The sequence below is a fragment of the Crocuta crocuta genome, unplaced genomic scaffold (assembly GCF_008692635.1).
Source record: "Crocuta crocuta isolate KB4526 unplaced genomic scaffold, BGI_CrCroc_1.0 scaffold248, whole genome shotgun sequence".
Classification (NCBI taxonomy): Eukaryota; Metazoa; Chordata; class Mammalia; order Carnivora; family Hyaenidae; genus Crocuta; species Crocuta crocuta.
In genome coordinates, this window is record NW_027532409.1 from 5,548,800 (window position 1) to 5,565,241 (window position 16,442).

Here is a 16,442-nt window from a genome sequence, read left to right on the forward strand (position 1 = left end):
TAAAGTGTGGAGTAGAGCTTCCCAACCAAGTGATGGACAAGTGTGTCCTGTAGGGGTCACAGATATGTGGATGCCCTGATACCCATCCCACCCCACTCCCACCTGTCAGCCCGGGGCAACCAGGCAAGGCATAGAGCAGCTGAGGCTCTGGGCTTATTTTCTTTCAAACCTCAAACGATCCCTAGCCCTGCCTTCAAGGCTAGAGAGGTGGAATCTAACATTAAACAGGTTAGGAATTACTGACACAGAGAACATAATAAACACCCATATATGTACAATCCACTGTAAGAAATAAAATATGAATAAACCCCACACCTATCCCCAAATGAATATCCTCAAGAACTATCATCCTGAATTGTATTGTTATCAACTTCTGTGGCAATATGTTTTCATGTTTTAAAACTTTATATGTAGACAAAAAAACTTGGTATGTTGTATCGTTTATAAATCTCTCAGCAACATGCTCTTTTTTGCTTACTTAGCATTATAAGACTTGCCTGCATGTGGTACTCCAGCTCATTTATTCTCACTGCTATACAGAATCCCATCTTGAGGATACCCTCACACTCCTCCTGGACTCCTATCCTCGGACACTTACATTGCCTCCAGTTTTTCATTACTACAATGCTGCAATGAGCATTCTTTTACATATTTCTTTTTGGGTTTTTTTGTTTTTTTTTTAAACAATTTTTTAAACGTTTATTTATTTTTGAGAGAGAGAGAGAGAAATAGAGTGTGACCAGGGGAGGGGCAGAGAGAGGGGACACACAGAATCCAAAGCAGGCTCCAGGCTCTGAGCTGTCAGCACAGAGCCAACGCAGAGCTCGAACCCACAAACCATGAGATCATGACCTGAGCCCAAGTCGGACACCTAACTGACAGAGCCACCCAGGCGACCCTCTTTTACATATTACTTAGCGTACCTTTATGAGAGTTTCTCAAGGACATAAACTCAGAAGTAGAATATCTGGATATCTTTAGCTTTACTAGATATTTACAAATAAACAGAGTAGCTGAAATAACTTGTATTCCCATCAGTTCCCAAAAGAATCTTAATGGCGCAAATCTAGTGGAGGGGGACAAAATAGTTCTTTGGATACTCATGCGAGGTGGTATGTGGTTCACGGGAAGCATTCTGAGAGCAGTGAAGAGAGGAGAAGCCCACTTGCTAAATTCTGCTCAAGCATCTGGATCAGCAAGGGATCAGTGCCCTCCAGAATTCTTTGCAAGCCACAGATTCCACAAGGTGTGGGAGAAGAGGAGCTATGCTCCCCTGTATAAAGTGACAGGAGAATGGCATAGGAGCAGCACATGGGTGGAGGAGCCCTCGTCTAGAGCATGGGAGAGTGGGAACTCCTGCCCAAATCCCTGCTCTGGGCATTACACCTGACAGCTCTCACTGTGCCCTAGACCAGCGACTTCTCCATCTTCCCCACAACTCTGCAGGCTTTATGGGTCCCCTATAGGGATTGATAGGGAAATTGAAGGAGGGCAGGACTCTGGTTCCTTTCCATCCCTGCCCTTACTTTAGCCAGGATAATGCTGAGTTTATCAGCTTTTCATATTGGACTTCAGTATCAGTTTTATTTGAAGAAAAGTTAGGTCAGCTAAAAAAGGAAATATTTGAAAATGCTGATCTCAGGGCGCCTGAGTGGCTCAGTCGGTTAAGCGTCCGACTTCGGCTCAGGTCATGATCTCACGGTTTGTGGGTTCGGGCCCCACGTCAGGCTCTGTGCTGACAGCTAGCTCAGAGCCTGTTTCGGATTCTGTGTCTCCCTCTCTCTCTGACCCTTCCCTTCTCATGCTGTCTCTCTCTCAGAAATAAATAAAACAGTTAAAAAAAGAAAAAGAAAATGCTGATCTCTGATAAACCTTTTCACAGGAAGGCAGGCAAGTCCTCACTATATGTGCCCAGTTCCTGAAGTGGAAGCTGCCCCAAGAAGTGTACTGCAAAGATCCCTGGTACTTCAGGTGTAGCCAAGTTGGAAAAGTCTGCAAGTTCTTTGTACGTAAGCAATACTGGCTTTGTTGACTCTTTCATATGCTAGCATACTTATTTTTTCTGATGTAGTTTTTAATGGAGGAACACGAAATAAAGGAAATAGTTTCCATCTCTGTTCATATCAGCAGCTGTTATCCATGAACTGTCTTGCTTTGGGAACCTATTTTTCTACAGTTTCCTCCCAACTGAGTCACAGATGCACTTTCTATTACTACCCTTCCTCATCAAAAAGACTCTCTTTTGAATTCTTGGGAGCCACATTAGCCTGGGTCGGAGGCTTACATGGGGTAGGGCTGATAGTATGTACTCAAAAACATGTTTATGGAATGAGTTGAAATAGAGTTACGTATTGCCTTTACAATGATCTCTAATCCTTTCCTTGGATATAGTGGATTATCTTACCCTCCATTAGAACATATTTAGGGAGTCCCAGGTAAGGGTTGCCATGCTATCATGGGCCATGCAGCATGCTTGGCAGCATGCCACTGGCTTTGCTAGGATCCAGATGGCATCAAGATGGCTTGACTAAGGCTACTGGAGCCAATCTCAAGGGCAGGCTTGAGCCAGGGCAGTTTCAGGGAGCCTATCCATGGTTTTCCAGACATTTGATGCTAGAATTGCTGGCATCCTACTATGAAGACCCTAGGACTGACTATTCCCAGGGATCTTCCATTTGTGTAACCTGTTTAGGACCCAGTGTGGGATCCTCTGATCAGAGTTACAGGACTTGGAAGCCTTACAGTGTCAGGCTTTCCACTGGGGATTATCTCTTTGACCTCTGGGTGAACTTACATCTGAGGCACTGATAACAGTATTTACAGCAGAAATTCAGACTATAGATTATCCATGTAACATCATAAGATCTATAAGAATAGATTCTGATTGCCCTCCTCCTATCCTGAGCTGCGTATCTCTGTAGGAGAACCACTGAGAGACACATTTATTCACCCAGTAAGCACAACACATCCAATGACCAACAGGCCACGGGGAATCCAGAAAGATGCCAAGGATACAAACTTCCCAAAGGGAGCTTGCTAGCTAGTAAGGGGGATAAAATCTCTGTGGAAAGTTAAATAGAAACTCAAGGTGGAAAATGCTATGTGCCAAGCAAGGAGTTCCTGCAAAAATGCTCAGGGCAGGGTGAGGTCAGGAAGGCAAGGGAGATGGGGGAAGAGCTGATAGGGAGGCAGAGCTCAAGGCAGAGAAGACTTAGATATGGAGGCAGAGATGGACTTAGAGGCATCACAGGCACAGTAGGTGGTGGCATGAGTGGCTGGGAGCAAGGTGTATTCAGAGGATTTAACTTTGCCTAAGGGCTTGTTACTGTGGTGTAATATTCAGTAAGTAACCACAGTTATTATTTCAAGCACTATGTTATATGTGTCCAATATCTGACATAGCCCCTGACTCTGGAAACTACAGTGAGGCTGACAAAAACAGTCATGCGCTTCACTCCTTTCTACTCTTACTTCTTTCCCCACTTAGGGAGAAAAATGCAAGGGGAAAGTGAACCTCCTAGCCCAAACATTGACATTCTCCAAGAATGAAAAGCTTCCTATCAGAAGAGCAGCAGTCTTATTTGTAGGTATAAAAAATCTTTTCACTTCTACAGTCACGTTACCCTATATTCTCCCAAACTGTGTTTTTGAGTAGCCTCATTCTTTATGAATATGACTTTCAAAATACTTTTTTTGGAGAAAGGGGCAATTGTCTCTGGGTAACTTTCAGGCACTTGGAAGTCAAGGTTTTAAAATCTAATCATCAAAAGGCCAGTTTTGCCAACTGCTTAGAGCCAGAGCCAGACCACAGACTCACTGACTTTATCCTATATTTTAGGGCTCTTATTGCAGTATGTGGATCACAGTGAGCTCAGGATGAAGGGCACTGACTGGATAGAAAAAGGTGAGTGAGAACACACTAGGGTTTGGTTTGGGGCACCTCACATTTTGAAAGAGATCTGAGGCAGTGACAGTGGGCAAACTCTCTGACAGAGTTTAGACCCTGGGAACCAGAGAGCCTGACTTTTGCAGTAATAAAGCCCATTGGTGACTTCAAGTGAATGATGGTCTCATCCCAGCCCAACTCCCTGATTAGGAAAGGGTATGACCCTACTTGTCTGGAAGCCAGCTTTGATGAGGGTCTCAGGAACGATTCCTAAATTTTTTCTTTCTTTTTTATTTTTTTTATTTTTTCATTAAATAAGACATCACCTAGAAATACTATCTTAGTAAATTATGATGATACCTCACAAGCACCACAGTAATGGCTGTAGTACTACTTTCTATAAGCAGTTGTCCTGTCAGATGGTAAGATTTGGTAATAAAGATGTTTTATAATAAGGCAGCCATAATGCAAATGGCTTTCTGAATTGTCAGTGAGTGGAAATATTCTGTAACTGTACAGCTTGGAGGATTTAGCACTCAAAGAATTGTTTATTCCCACTTAAGAAGTAGTCCTCTAGTTAGAAATGCCATGAAATGCTAAGCCCCACACCCAGAAGTATGTACTATGAGAACCAAATTAAAACTCTGGGGGCACCTGGCTGGCTAAGTTGGTAGAACACAAGACTCTTGATCTTAGGGTTGTGAGTTCGAGCCCCATGTCAGGTGTAGAAATGAATTAAAAATAAAATCTTTAAAAACACAGATAAATAAAATAAAATCCTGAATGATTCACTGCTTTTAAAATAAGAATATACAACTGGTAAAAGAGCGAGAAGCTGGACCTTATTTAAGAAAGATTACAAAAAGGGCACACGGCTCAGTCAGTAGAGTGAGCAACTCTTGATCTTAGGGTTGTAATTTCAAGCCCCATGTTGGGTGTAGAGATTACTTAAAATAAAATCTTAAAAAAATTATGAGAGGGGCCCCTGGCTGGCTCAGTTAGTAGAGCATGCAACTCTTAGTCTCAGGGTTATGAGTCTGAGCCCCACATTGGGGGTAGAGTTCATTGAAAAGTAATTAACTAATAAATTTTTTTTAAAAAGATGATTGCTCATTTCAGCAGCACATATGCTAAAAAAAAGATGAATTGTATAAAAAATTTTGAGAAATGTTGACCAGATTTGTTGTAGTGGTCATTTTACAATGTATATAAATATCAAATCGTATGTTGTACACCTGAAACCAATATAAAATGTATGTCAATTATACCTCAGCAATAACCAAAAAAGCAAAAAATTTAAAAAATGGAAGATCATGCCACTTTTCTAAGTTCTTCTATCTTCTCACAGCTATCAGAAGCAAAAGAAAAAAAACCCACAAAAAAGATAGGAAAAGTCAAATAGATTCTTTTATTCTATGAGGTAGGCCTGGGCATGGTTGATTCTGTTTAATTAAAAGGAAATTATTTTCTAATATAAACAGTGGGGAGCAAAAGTTCCTTTTCCATTCTAAAGTCATTTATGTATGGGATCTATCTATGAACCATATGAAATTGCCAATCTGTAGGGCAAACTCAAGTCGAATAACATTCCCATGTGGTTCAATCTATGGGAATAATCCCATCCTCTTCCTTCCCTAACAGTGCCTCAACTGTCGTAGAATAGGGTGTTCTAGAACTCTTTTCTGAACAAATTTATGTCATTTTCTGAAGGTAACTTTTAAGCTAAAGTTAAACAAAAATAACAAAGTTTTAAAGTGAATTTAAACTGACTTCATGACAAAATTATGTTTCCATTCCTTTAAATTCCAGAATTGATATCTGCTCCTTCATGTATTCTGTGAAACAGGTAGCTCTTAATGCAAGAACTGAAAAAAACTAAATACAGTGAAGTATTTCCTTTTGGAAATAAACATGAATTTAAAGATTAAAATGCTACTTAAGAAATATAAAGCTTCAAACTATGAAGAGGTCCTGAGCATTTTTGAGACCTCAGAGAACTGGAAATTAAAAAGAGAGCTTTACCTAGGGGGCCTGGCTGTCTCTATCGGAAAAGCATGCAATTCCTCATCTCAGGGTTGTGAGTTTGAGCCCCAGGTTGGGTGCAGAGATTACTTAAATAAGTAAAAGTTAAAAAGAGAGAGCCTTATCTAACTAAGTATGATATCAAAGACAGATCCATAAAGTAAAAGAATGATTGATGTATCTATATAAAAAATTTATTTTTTTAATATTTATTTTGAGAGAGAGAGAGAGAGGGAGAGAAAGAATCCCAAGCAGGTTCTGTGCTGTCTGCACAGAGCCCAATGGGACTCTATCCCACAAACCATGAGATCATGATCTGATCATGAGCTGAAATCAAGAGTTGGATGCTTAACTGACTGAGCCACTCAGAAAGAAACAGAGCTAAAAACTAAAGAATAATTTGGGAAATATATTTGTATTATGATAATGAGTTAATATCCTTAAATCAGTATATCTCTCTTTTTAAGGTTATTTTTTAATTTAATTTTATTTTTTTAGTAATCTCTATACTTAGCATGGGGCTTGAACCCACAACCTCAAGATCAGGAGTTGCCTGTTCTACCAACTGAGCCAGGCAGGCACCTCAACAAATCAATACATCTCAAAAGACAAGTGGCAAACAATTATGAATAAGCAGTCCATAAGGGATGAATGGCCAATAAATACATGAAAAATATTCATTATTCTGAGGAATCAAAAGTTTGAAAACAGAACAATGATGAAATGCCAGTATGACTTTTTTCTGTCAAAATGGCAATGGTTACTAATTAATAGTCACCATTGAAGTGTGAAGGGAAAACTGATTATTATCATACACTGTGCTGATATGAGCACAGACAGATACACCTTTTTTATAGGGAAGTTTGGCCATTTGTATCAAACCTTTTAAATGAATATATACTTTGACTTACCAATCTCACTTTTAGGAATTTAACCTATGAAAATCAGAGGGGTCCCTGGGTGGTGCAGTTGGCTGAATGTTCAACTCTTAATTTCAGCTCAGATCATGATCGCAGAATGTGGGATTGAGTCCCACATCCAGCTCCATGCTCCATGCTGAGTGTGGAGCCTGTTAGATTCTCTCTCTCTCTCTCTCTCTCTCTGTCTCTCTCTCTCTCAAAAAAAAAAAAAAAGCAGCAGAGGGGCACCTGTGTGGCTCAATCAGTTGAGCATCTTACTCTTGGTTTTTAGCTCAGGTTGTAATCCAGGACCGTGGATTTCAGACCCACATCAGGCACCACACTGAGCATGGAGCCTGTCTCCCTCTCTTTCTGTCTCCCTCTGCCCCGTTCCCCACTCGCACTTGGTCTCTTTCTTCTCTAAAAATAAAAATATTAAAAAAATAAATAAATAAAATAGCAAACATGAAAAACATCCAAGGTTAGAAATACTAAGAGGGGGAGAGAGGAAAGTAGGTGATAGGCATTGAGGAAGGCACTTGTTGGGATGAGCACTGGGTGTTGTGTGGAAACCAATTTGACAATAAATTATATTAAAAAAAAGAAATACTAAGAAATTGCTTTCATAAAGTATAGCATATCCATATTATACAATCATATGAAGCCATGAAAAAAATTAAAAAAATTTTTTTTTATTAAGTAATCTCCATGCCCAACATGGGGGCTCGAACTCATGACCCCAAGATGAAGATTCACATCCTATACTGTCTGAGCTAGCCAGGCACCCCAAAGCCATGAAAATATTATAGAAAAAAAGTTTAATGACTTTGATAAGTGAAGATACAATATTAAATAAAACAAGCAATTATTAGATAATCTGCATGACCTGGTTTCATGTTAACAAAAAAATACATGTGTGTAACTGAATAGAAAAAAACAGAAATATAACTGTTCCTCTGGTGGTAGAATTATGGATTACTGCTTTTCTTCCAGTGCTTACATGTATTATCTAAATTTTCTACACAATGAACATGTATTAATTTTGTAATAAGAAAACAAAAGCTAAAAATTAAAAAAATAAACTTAAAAAGGGAATAATGATTTAAGAGTAGCCTCTAGGACCAACACAGGACCTTAGAAATTAGCAGTCTTAGACATGGCTTCACAGGTATAGATAATTTGACTTTAGGTGGACTACTTGGCAGAGTGGTTATTGTAAAGGAGTAAACTATTTGGAATCTCAAAAATAAATGCTTTGTAGGTCAAAATTGGAATTGATCTACAAATGTATAATTTTCAGATAGAGTCTTAGAAATAGTCCTTTATCTCAGCTATTGTAGGCTTGTTGGCTGTTTGGTGTCTGGACCAGTGATCATTTTCATAGATATTCACCTCTCACCTGGGTTTTCTGGCCACGTAGATCTGAGAGATCTGCTACATGACCCTGAGCCCTCTCTGCGCATCATCGCCTCTCAGGCTCTCTTCCAAATCCAGAAGGTAGGGACTGGACAAGATCCCAGGCAGACTGTTCACAGCTTCAGGAAGCTCATGTGCTGTCTTCCTACTTAGAAATGCAAGGCAAGTAACATCAGGTAAACATTAATCCTTTCAGAAACCATAGAAGCAATCAAACCCCATTTTTTTTCAGACTTAATAAAATGCCAGCCTGAAGCTACCTCAACCCATTTAGTTGAGAACATATTTTTTGTTGTTAAAATCTTTACGGAAATAGAATATATAAGGGAGGAAAGCTCTCGGTGTAAATTTGCAGAAATCATGAAATTCTATGGACTTTTTGAGGCATGCCAGGACTTCCATTAAGTTCCAGTCTTGATAAACAGGTCTAGCACAGCTTCAAAAAAGATTCTAAATAAATGTTAATATAGCAATTTTAGTATTGTTGGGTCTTCTGTCAAAGCCCAGGCTACTTGTCGACAATCTTAAGAATCAATTAACAACCAATTCTTAGTGTTTGATATTATTGGTGTATGTTTATGAAATCCCTATGGCCTTTCTACTTACTTTCTCTTTCCCTTAAAAACCTTCAAGCAAGAAAAAATTTCTGCAGTGGTATAATCCTCAATCTACCCAAATTATGCAAGATTTCCACTCTTTCTCTCCCCTTTTCATTTTCCTGATTCCCTCTCCTACAACTACTGTCAGATCCTCAAATGGCTCTAGAATGGGAACTATTATTTTTTGAGCACCCACAGTATGCATTAAGCATAGCTGGAGAAAATTTCCTTACAAGCAGAAGTTTCCCAAGAAAGAAGTTAGTTTGTGTTGGGTGAACACTTTGATAAGCTGCATGTAGAAGGGTGGGAACCCCGAAGAAGCATACCAAATTAATTAGAAATGGTCACTGTTGGTCTAATTCCCAGGCTTTTGTTCAGTTGAGGAACATAAATGGAGAGCCACAGGTGAACTTTCTAGGGCAATGGAGAGGCCTCTGGGAGGTGGTGACATGGAGTGTCATGTAAGAGGTTGAAAGAATCCTTTCTCTTCACTCATATATACACCAAAGAGGAAGTGAGTCAACTGGTATGTGAAAAATAGACACATCCAATGGTGAATTGCATTAAGTTTTTGCTGTAAAGTGAGCAACATGAATCCTTACCACCCTGTCCCCTCGATTTTCACCTTTCACCCCCAGCTCTCTGCCAAGACATCTTTACAAACGAATTTCTTTATGATTCATGGTGAGTTGGGTTTGGTTTTAGGGGTTGTGGCAGCAGGTCAAGTGTGACCTCAAAAGGATCCCTGCCCAAAAGAGGTCTTCATATTTGAGACTAGCAGTAAGGAGTTTTGAGGTAATCGCAGGCCCCAGCTATCTGCTGAATTAAATCTTAACCCTTGGGCAGAGCTAAGATGACACCTTGAGGCTAGCTGCTGGATGTTAAACTTCAGTGCACTGAGCACATTTGAGCTACACGCATCTCTTGTTGCTCTCTCCTTGGTCTCATTCAGTTAAATCACCTTCACTCTCTGCTTTTGAACTGTCCATTTTTTGAATTATCCAGTGAAAATTACTAACACTTATTGAGTATTTACAATGAGCCAGACTCTTAAGTACATTATATGATTAACTCTTTTAATCCTCATAACCACTTCCTATATTGTTCTCTCCATTTCACAGACAGGGAAGCTGAGGAACAGAATATGAAACTGACTTGCCCTAAGTCACATTAACTAGTAAATGCCAGAATTCAAACTCAAGTAGTCTTGCTCCAAAGGCCACATCCTTGGCTAGTCTGCTCTGCCCTTTTCTTTTTTTCTCTTTTTTAATTTTATTTATTTATTTTGGGGGGTGAGTTGCAGAGAGAGAGGGAGAAAGAGAATCCCAAACAATCTCCTTGCTGTCAGCATGGAGTCTGGCATGGGCCTTGATCCCACAAACCATTAGATCATGACCTGAGCCAAAATCAAGAGTTGGACACTTAAACTAGACTGAGCCACTCAGTCATCCCTGCTCTGTGCTGTTCTATTCTGCTCTGTCCTTCTAATGTCAGTAAATGCAGATCCACTCTACAATTAAATCCCAGTTGTTAAACTCATACCCCAAATTCATATAACAAAAAAAAATGCTGTGAAATGATATTGAGCCTCAAATAATTAAAACAAAGTTAGCATATCTTATTATTTAATAGGATATTATGCATATCATACACTGTAGAGGAGTGGACTTAGAACAAAAGCTGGCGGTTATTCTTGAGGAATATTGTTGGAGTCCCTGGTTTGACCTCATATACTACCCTGTCTCATAGCAGTGAATAGACCTCTGGGTTTAGGATGTGGTTTAGATCGCCAGGGATATGTAAGAGGTTGAAGGAACCCTTTCTCTTCATTCATATTTATGCCAGAGTCCATTTCCCTCCAGGCAGATTTTTATTTTCTGAGTAATACTGCCAACGGGGAGGGGCAAGTACAATAATACTTGTTTCATTGTGTTAAAATTCACAGAGAGAAGCATCCACTAAGAAGCAGAGGTCTGGGGCACCTGGCTGGATTTGTCGATGGAACATGTGACTCTTGATCTCAGGGTCATGAGTTCGAGTCCCACATTGGGCATAGAGATTACTTTAAAAAAAAAAAAAAAAGCAGAGGTCTAATTTTTACTGACTACCGCAGCAGTTTGGGAAAGTACTTGAAGTACTTAATAGTGATTATATTAACAAACCCAAATATCCAAATAGTCGAAATAGCTCCATTATTTTTATACAAGGCTCTCCTCAAACATGATGTTGTGTTTTCATGGAATTTTTTAAATATATAAAACAAAAATTTCTGGACATTTAATTTTGTTATAATATGTTAAAAATTCAATATAAGTGAATAGGATTTCAGTTTTATTTTCATCATATACTATTAAAAGGTATTGCTCATTATCTGTTACTGGCCTAGCCATGTCTTTATTATTTTAGATTCTTACCTTTTATACTCTTAGTATTGCTTTTCTTTCTTATACTGAGATACATATTTTATTAAAAACTATTTTTTTTCTTATTGAAAAATTAAACTGTCATGTAAGTAAGAGATGGGTTTGGGGAAGGAGAGAATCTCCTAGACATCAACCCTGGCAAGTAAACTCGCACTGGGTAAAATTGTAAAATCTCTGTCTCCTTCCAACTTCCCCCTCCTTTCTGGCTCCAAGCTCCATTTCTCCCATCCAAGTACTAACCAGGCCCGACCCTGCTTAGCTTCCGAGATCAGACGAGATCGGGCACACCAAGCTCCATTTCTATCTCTCCCTCTCAGGAAGGGATCTAATGAACTGGCTGTTATGTGAAAATTATTAATAATGCAAGTTTTAATGAGCTTTACTCTTCCAGGGATGTTTGCTTTTTTTGATTTATTTTTAAATCTTTTTCTGTTTTAATTTTAGAGAGATTGAAAGCAATGCAAGTAGGGGTGGGGGAGAGGGAGAGAGAAAGAGAGACTCTTAAGCAGACTCCACATTCAGTGTGGAGCCTAATGCAGGGCTCAATACACAATCCTGGGATCATGACCTGAATTGAAATCAAGAGTTGGAGCCTCAACGGACTGAGCCACCCAGGCACCCCCAGCGATGTTTGCTTTTTAATAAGGTATATCTCTAAGCCAAAGGCATGAATCTCTAATTGAGAAATGTTAGGCATTACTAAGCAGGATGGAGAGGAGGTATTTGGAAATGAGTTTGAAGGTAATGGTGGGGAATAGAGATTTTCCTGTCATCCCGGAAACCGTATAATATCAGCTGCTTTTCCTACACGTCTTCAAACCCTTGTCAGAACACAGCAGAGGAAGAGGATTAGAAAGAATCATTAACTGCCTTCTGTTACAGAAAACACAGAGGGAAGTGATGGATTCTATTCTTCCTGAACAATGGTGATGACTTCCCAGCACAAAGGATGACTGAGTGCCAATTGTTGAATGCTTCAGTGATGTCTCCTATACTTTCTCTCACTCTGTAGAGTTTATAGTCTGAAGTCCAAGGAAGACAGCATTGGTTTAAAGTGGATCCTATGGATACCAAAGAATCTTTATGAGGGACCTGTCACTCCCACCCTCCCCACTTTTCTTTTAACAGAGGTCGTGGTATGAATACAGCAAGGGACATTTTTAAAGGGAGCAGGGAGGGGCGCCTGGGTGGCTTAGTCAGTTAAGCGTCCGACTTTCACTTGGGTCACGATCTCGCAGTTCGTGGGTTCGAGCCCCGCGTCGGGCTCTGTGCTGACTGCCAGCTCAGAGCCTGGAGCCTGTTTCAGTCTGTGACTCCCTCTCTCTCTGACCCTCCCCTGCTCACGCTCTCTCTCGCTCTCTCTCTCTCTTTCCTAGAAATAAATAAAACATTAAAAAAAATTTAAAAAACAACAACAATCAGAACTCTGTTGTACTTTCTTTTTGTTGTTTTTTTGTTGTACTTATTTTGTTTAGAATTGTTTGTATTTTAAATTACATCTGGAGGAGGCACACTATAATAATCTTTTTAGTTTTAGAGCCTCTAAAGACCTTAAGAGGTTCTAGACGCATGCTCTGGGAAACTGTGAAATATTAAACCACAACAAGGAAGCTAATCATAGGTCCTATCACACAGTGGAATCAAAGCAGAAACAACTTTCACAATGTCTCTGCCTTCACTTCATTTTCTATTCGAAATTCAGTTTAGTTTAAATGGGCATACCACCGGCTAATAAGAAAAAATAAAAACCAACATGAACCCTGATAAAAAGCAGGGAGAGCATATTCATGAAAGAAAATAAAGCAGCATATAGGTGAGGCTGGATCTGACAGCCGTGTCCTCAGTGCTCAATGCTGAGCCGTCTAAATTTGATTCAGCTGTAATCAAATTACAAATTCAGAACCCCTGAAGAGTTCTGAGAAAGAAAGTGACATCGCGTAAATGTTGCTTGAGAAAAACTAGTAACTAAATATAAGATGGATTGGAAGAGAAAACATAAGATGTTGAGACAACTAGAAACCTGATGGAGGAGGAATCCACAAGCTTTAGTGACGAGGTGTAGGTCATGAAGGAGCTGAGGAGTCGATGACTAAGAGGAAAGCATGGGCAGGTTTGGGGTGGGGAGTGTTTGGTGACTATGGCAGTACTATTTATTGAAAATCAATGACATTGTTTAGTTACAGTCCAAAAGAGGAGGAAAAAAAGAGTACTGCTTAAATAATGTTTTATTTCATAAGGGAATGAAGGGAACATAAGAGGTTTTTTCTTTCATCTTGGCCTCACTGCCAACGCATGTACTTCCTAATAACTCGGTTTAGGACATTAGAATGAATTACAACATGTCAAAAGAAACTCATAAAAGTAAGTCATTGATGGGCTGCCTGGGCGGCTCAGTTGGTTTAAGCGTCCAACTTTCGCTCAGGTCATGAATCTCGCGGTTCGTGGGTTCGGGCTCCACATTGGGCTCTGTGCTGACAACCCAGGGCCTGGAGCTTCCTTTGGAATCTGTGACTCCCTCTCTGCCCCTGCCCCGCTCATGCTCTGTCTCTTTTTGTCTCTAAAAAAAGAAATAAACGTTAAAAAAAAAGGTAACTCATTGATTTAATGTAAAAGGTGACAGATCAAGTAAATCAAAATATAGGAGATAAAATTGGAAGGCTTTACATAGACAGGATATGACTTACTGAAAATCCAAAGGTAGAGCCTAGATCCAGTAGTGGAAAGAAGGAAAAATGTATGTTTCTCAGTTTTTGTTTGCCAAATGACATTTGAGAGGTGCTTCTTTTGTTTCTTGGATCATTTTTAAGCCAACAATGCCCCTCAGTTCAAGTCTGGATGTTCTGAAAGAGCAAAGGAAGAATCAGTATCTTGGGCAAAGCAGGCATTCAGTAAACATTGTGGAATGAAGAAATGAAGGAATTTCAGGACTCCGTATGTATGAAGTGGGAAAAGAATCTGGAGAATCAAATCCAGTAGCAAAGACAAAATGGGCTAGAGTCCATATGCTGCAACTCACTGAAAGCCAAACTACTAGAGAAATGTCAAATGGGGCAGTGAGTCTCTGATTTGCTTTGGTTTATAATTCCTGAAGCTCTTTCCTTTTAACTTGGTTTTTTTTCAAGGTCAGAATTACCCTCTGCAGTTCAGATCTGGATAAAAAATAGATTGATTAGTTATGGCAAAGGCAAAAAACTCGACACTTCTTAGCTCTTGTGATCCTATCCAGGACCAGCTATGAAAGCCAGGATCTCATGAGGGAGAGTTAGTTTTATTCTATTTTTCCTCAAAAAATTCTGACCATAATGATTGCATTTGACAGACCAAGTGATGTTTCCCAACAGTTGTTCCAAACAAACCTTAACCTTCTCAACCCCCCCACCCCCACCCACTGCATGTTGCTCTATTTTGCACTCAGCAGAGCACCTAGCAGTTCTGCTTAATCTAAATGTAAGGGGATAACCTTCCAGACAAGAGCTACCTTGAAAAAAAGCCAGGCTCTGGATTCCTGGCTTGGCCATGTTTTCCAGGGCCTGGCTAAATCAATGATCTCTTTATCTTTAGTCTCTCTCCGCCTGCTCCTGTTGCTGATTTTTCACATACTTGTGTTTCCCTTACCCTAGAAAATTCCCTTCCTTTTGCCTCTCCACTACAAAATTTCTTAAAGCTTTTATTTCCTACTTCCAACTTTCTGACCTTCCTCCTTTAGTCCCTCAGCCATAGTACTCTGGCTTCCACTCCCCATGCTAAAGAAAACTGCTCTGGCAAAGGTCAGATAATTCTCTGCAGTGTTGGGCTCTATGGAGTACTTCTTTCTTGGCCTCTGAGAGACCACTCCTTTATTTTCATATCTGTTTAGACAGTTCATTCATTCCTCAAATTCTGCCCATCTCTGAAATGTAGGTGTTCCTAAAGGTTCTACTCCGGAGTCACTTCTCATGCCAACACACCCCCTACCTGCTCTCTTAGCATCAGGAATTGCCTGAATATTCCTCAGATCCAGGCTGTCCCCATTCCTGTAGCTCTCTCCTTAATAAGCATAGGTTAATCAGAAAACAGATGAGCCACTACAAGAGGAACTTCACCCATCTTACCTCCACTAATCCTGACATTTCTTTACTGAGCGACCCATTGGCACTGGAGATAGACCTCCCGTCAACCACCCATACCAGCCCCCTGAGTAAAAACTAATGGGAGGAGAGTATCTGTGCAGACGTTATGTGCCAACATTCCCTCCAGAGAATAATGCAGCTCAAGTCAGCTGCAGTAGTAGCTTCTAGAAGGAAGGAGAGTTGGAAGTGCCACATGGGTAATTCAGTTTGATTTTGAGTTGGAGGGGTAAGAGGAGTTTGAGTTTTTCTCATTTGAGACCTGGCTTGTAGCTGGCTCCCAAATCCCACCCCTCTGCACGTGTTGATGTGAGGAGACTGAGAAATTGGCAGGAGAGGAGAAAGGGGCTACCTTCCAGGTTCCAACAGCTTCCTCTTAAACTTTCTGCAAGCATCCTGAACACAGCTGCTCTGGAATTGATCTCATCCCTCTGCTTGTACTCCCATTCCAGTAACAGCATCACCTTTCATCCTCTTGGCCTAGATGGAAACTTCAGTTACTGGGGACTCTTCCCTCATTAAGCAGTGCCCCATTCAGTTCTGAGGCAATGACCTCTCCTCAGACTGGCTCCTTCCAGTGCTGGACCAGCCCCCTGCGATCTCCATACCTCTGCCCCTGCCCCATCCAATCTGTGCCCCACTGTAGCCAGAGGGACCTTCCCAGAACATATATGGATCACTCATTACCTCCTTTCATTAACACCCTCCACTGATGGGGCGCCTGGTAGCTCAGTCAGCTAAGCGTCCGACTCTTGATCTTGGCTCAGGTCATGATCTCATGGTTTCATGAATTTAAGCCTCCAGTCGAGCCCTGCACTGGCAGCACAGAGGCTGCTTGGGATTCTCTCTCTCCCTCTCCTCCTCTCAAAATAAATAAACATTAAAAACAAAACACTGATAATGTCTAGGCTTTTAGTGGGGCTTATGAGGTCCTTTGTAACCTACTCTGACTTGTCTTCCATTTTCAGCTTTGATGACTCCTTCCCTCACCCAAGCATCAATGGACATTTTGTAATTTTTCAAACACACTATGTTAAGTACTATGAGCCACGCACTCATGAAAACTTTGTAATATGATGAACATGAAAAAA

General features: G+C 40.4%; 1 protein-coding gene and 1 long non-coding RNA gene across 2 annotated transcripts in view; one reads left to right on the forward strand and one right to left on the reverse strand.

The window, feature by feature from the left end:
- The window catches only part of MROH8 (maestro heat like repeat family member 8), a 56,762-nt gene extending 45,676 nt beyond the window's left edge, over positions 1–11,086 (forward strand). The window contains exons 20-24 of the mRNA XM_077778899.1: positions 1,883–2,005; positions 3,488–3,587; positions 3,839–3,904; positions 8,228–8,399; positions 10,768–11,086. Coding sequence (XP_077635025.1) covers positions 1,883–2,005; positions 3,488–3,587; positions 3,839–3,904; positions 8,228–8,376 — 438 coding nt within the window. The 3' untranslated portion in view covers positions 8,377–8,399; positions 10,768–11,086. The remainder of the gene's footprint in view (positions 1–1,882; positions 2,006–3,487; positions 3,588–3,838; positions 3,905–8,227; positions 8,400–10,767) is intronic.
- A 2,407-nt stretch (positions 11,087–13,493) lies between these two features.
- LOC144243756 (uncharacterized) lies at positions 13,494–16,218 on the reverse strand. The gene is made up of 4 exons (XR_013338755.1): positions 16,039–16,218; positions 15,704–15,831; positions 13,930–14,085; positions 13,494–13,802 (listed from the first exon to the last, which is right to left on the reverse strand). It is a non-coding gene; the product is annotated as an uncharacterized LOC144243756 (long non-coding RNA).
- Between the last annotated feature and the right edge of the window lie 224 nt (positions 16,219–16,442).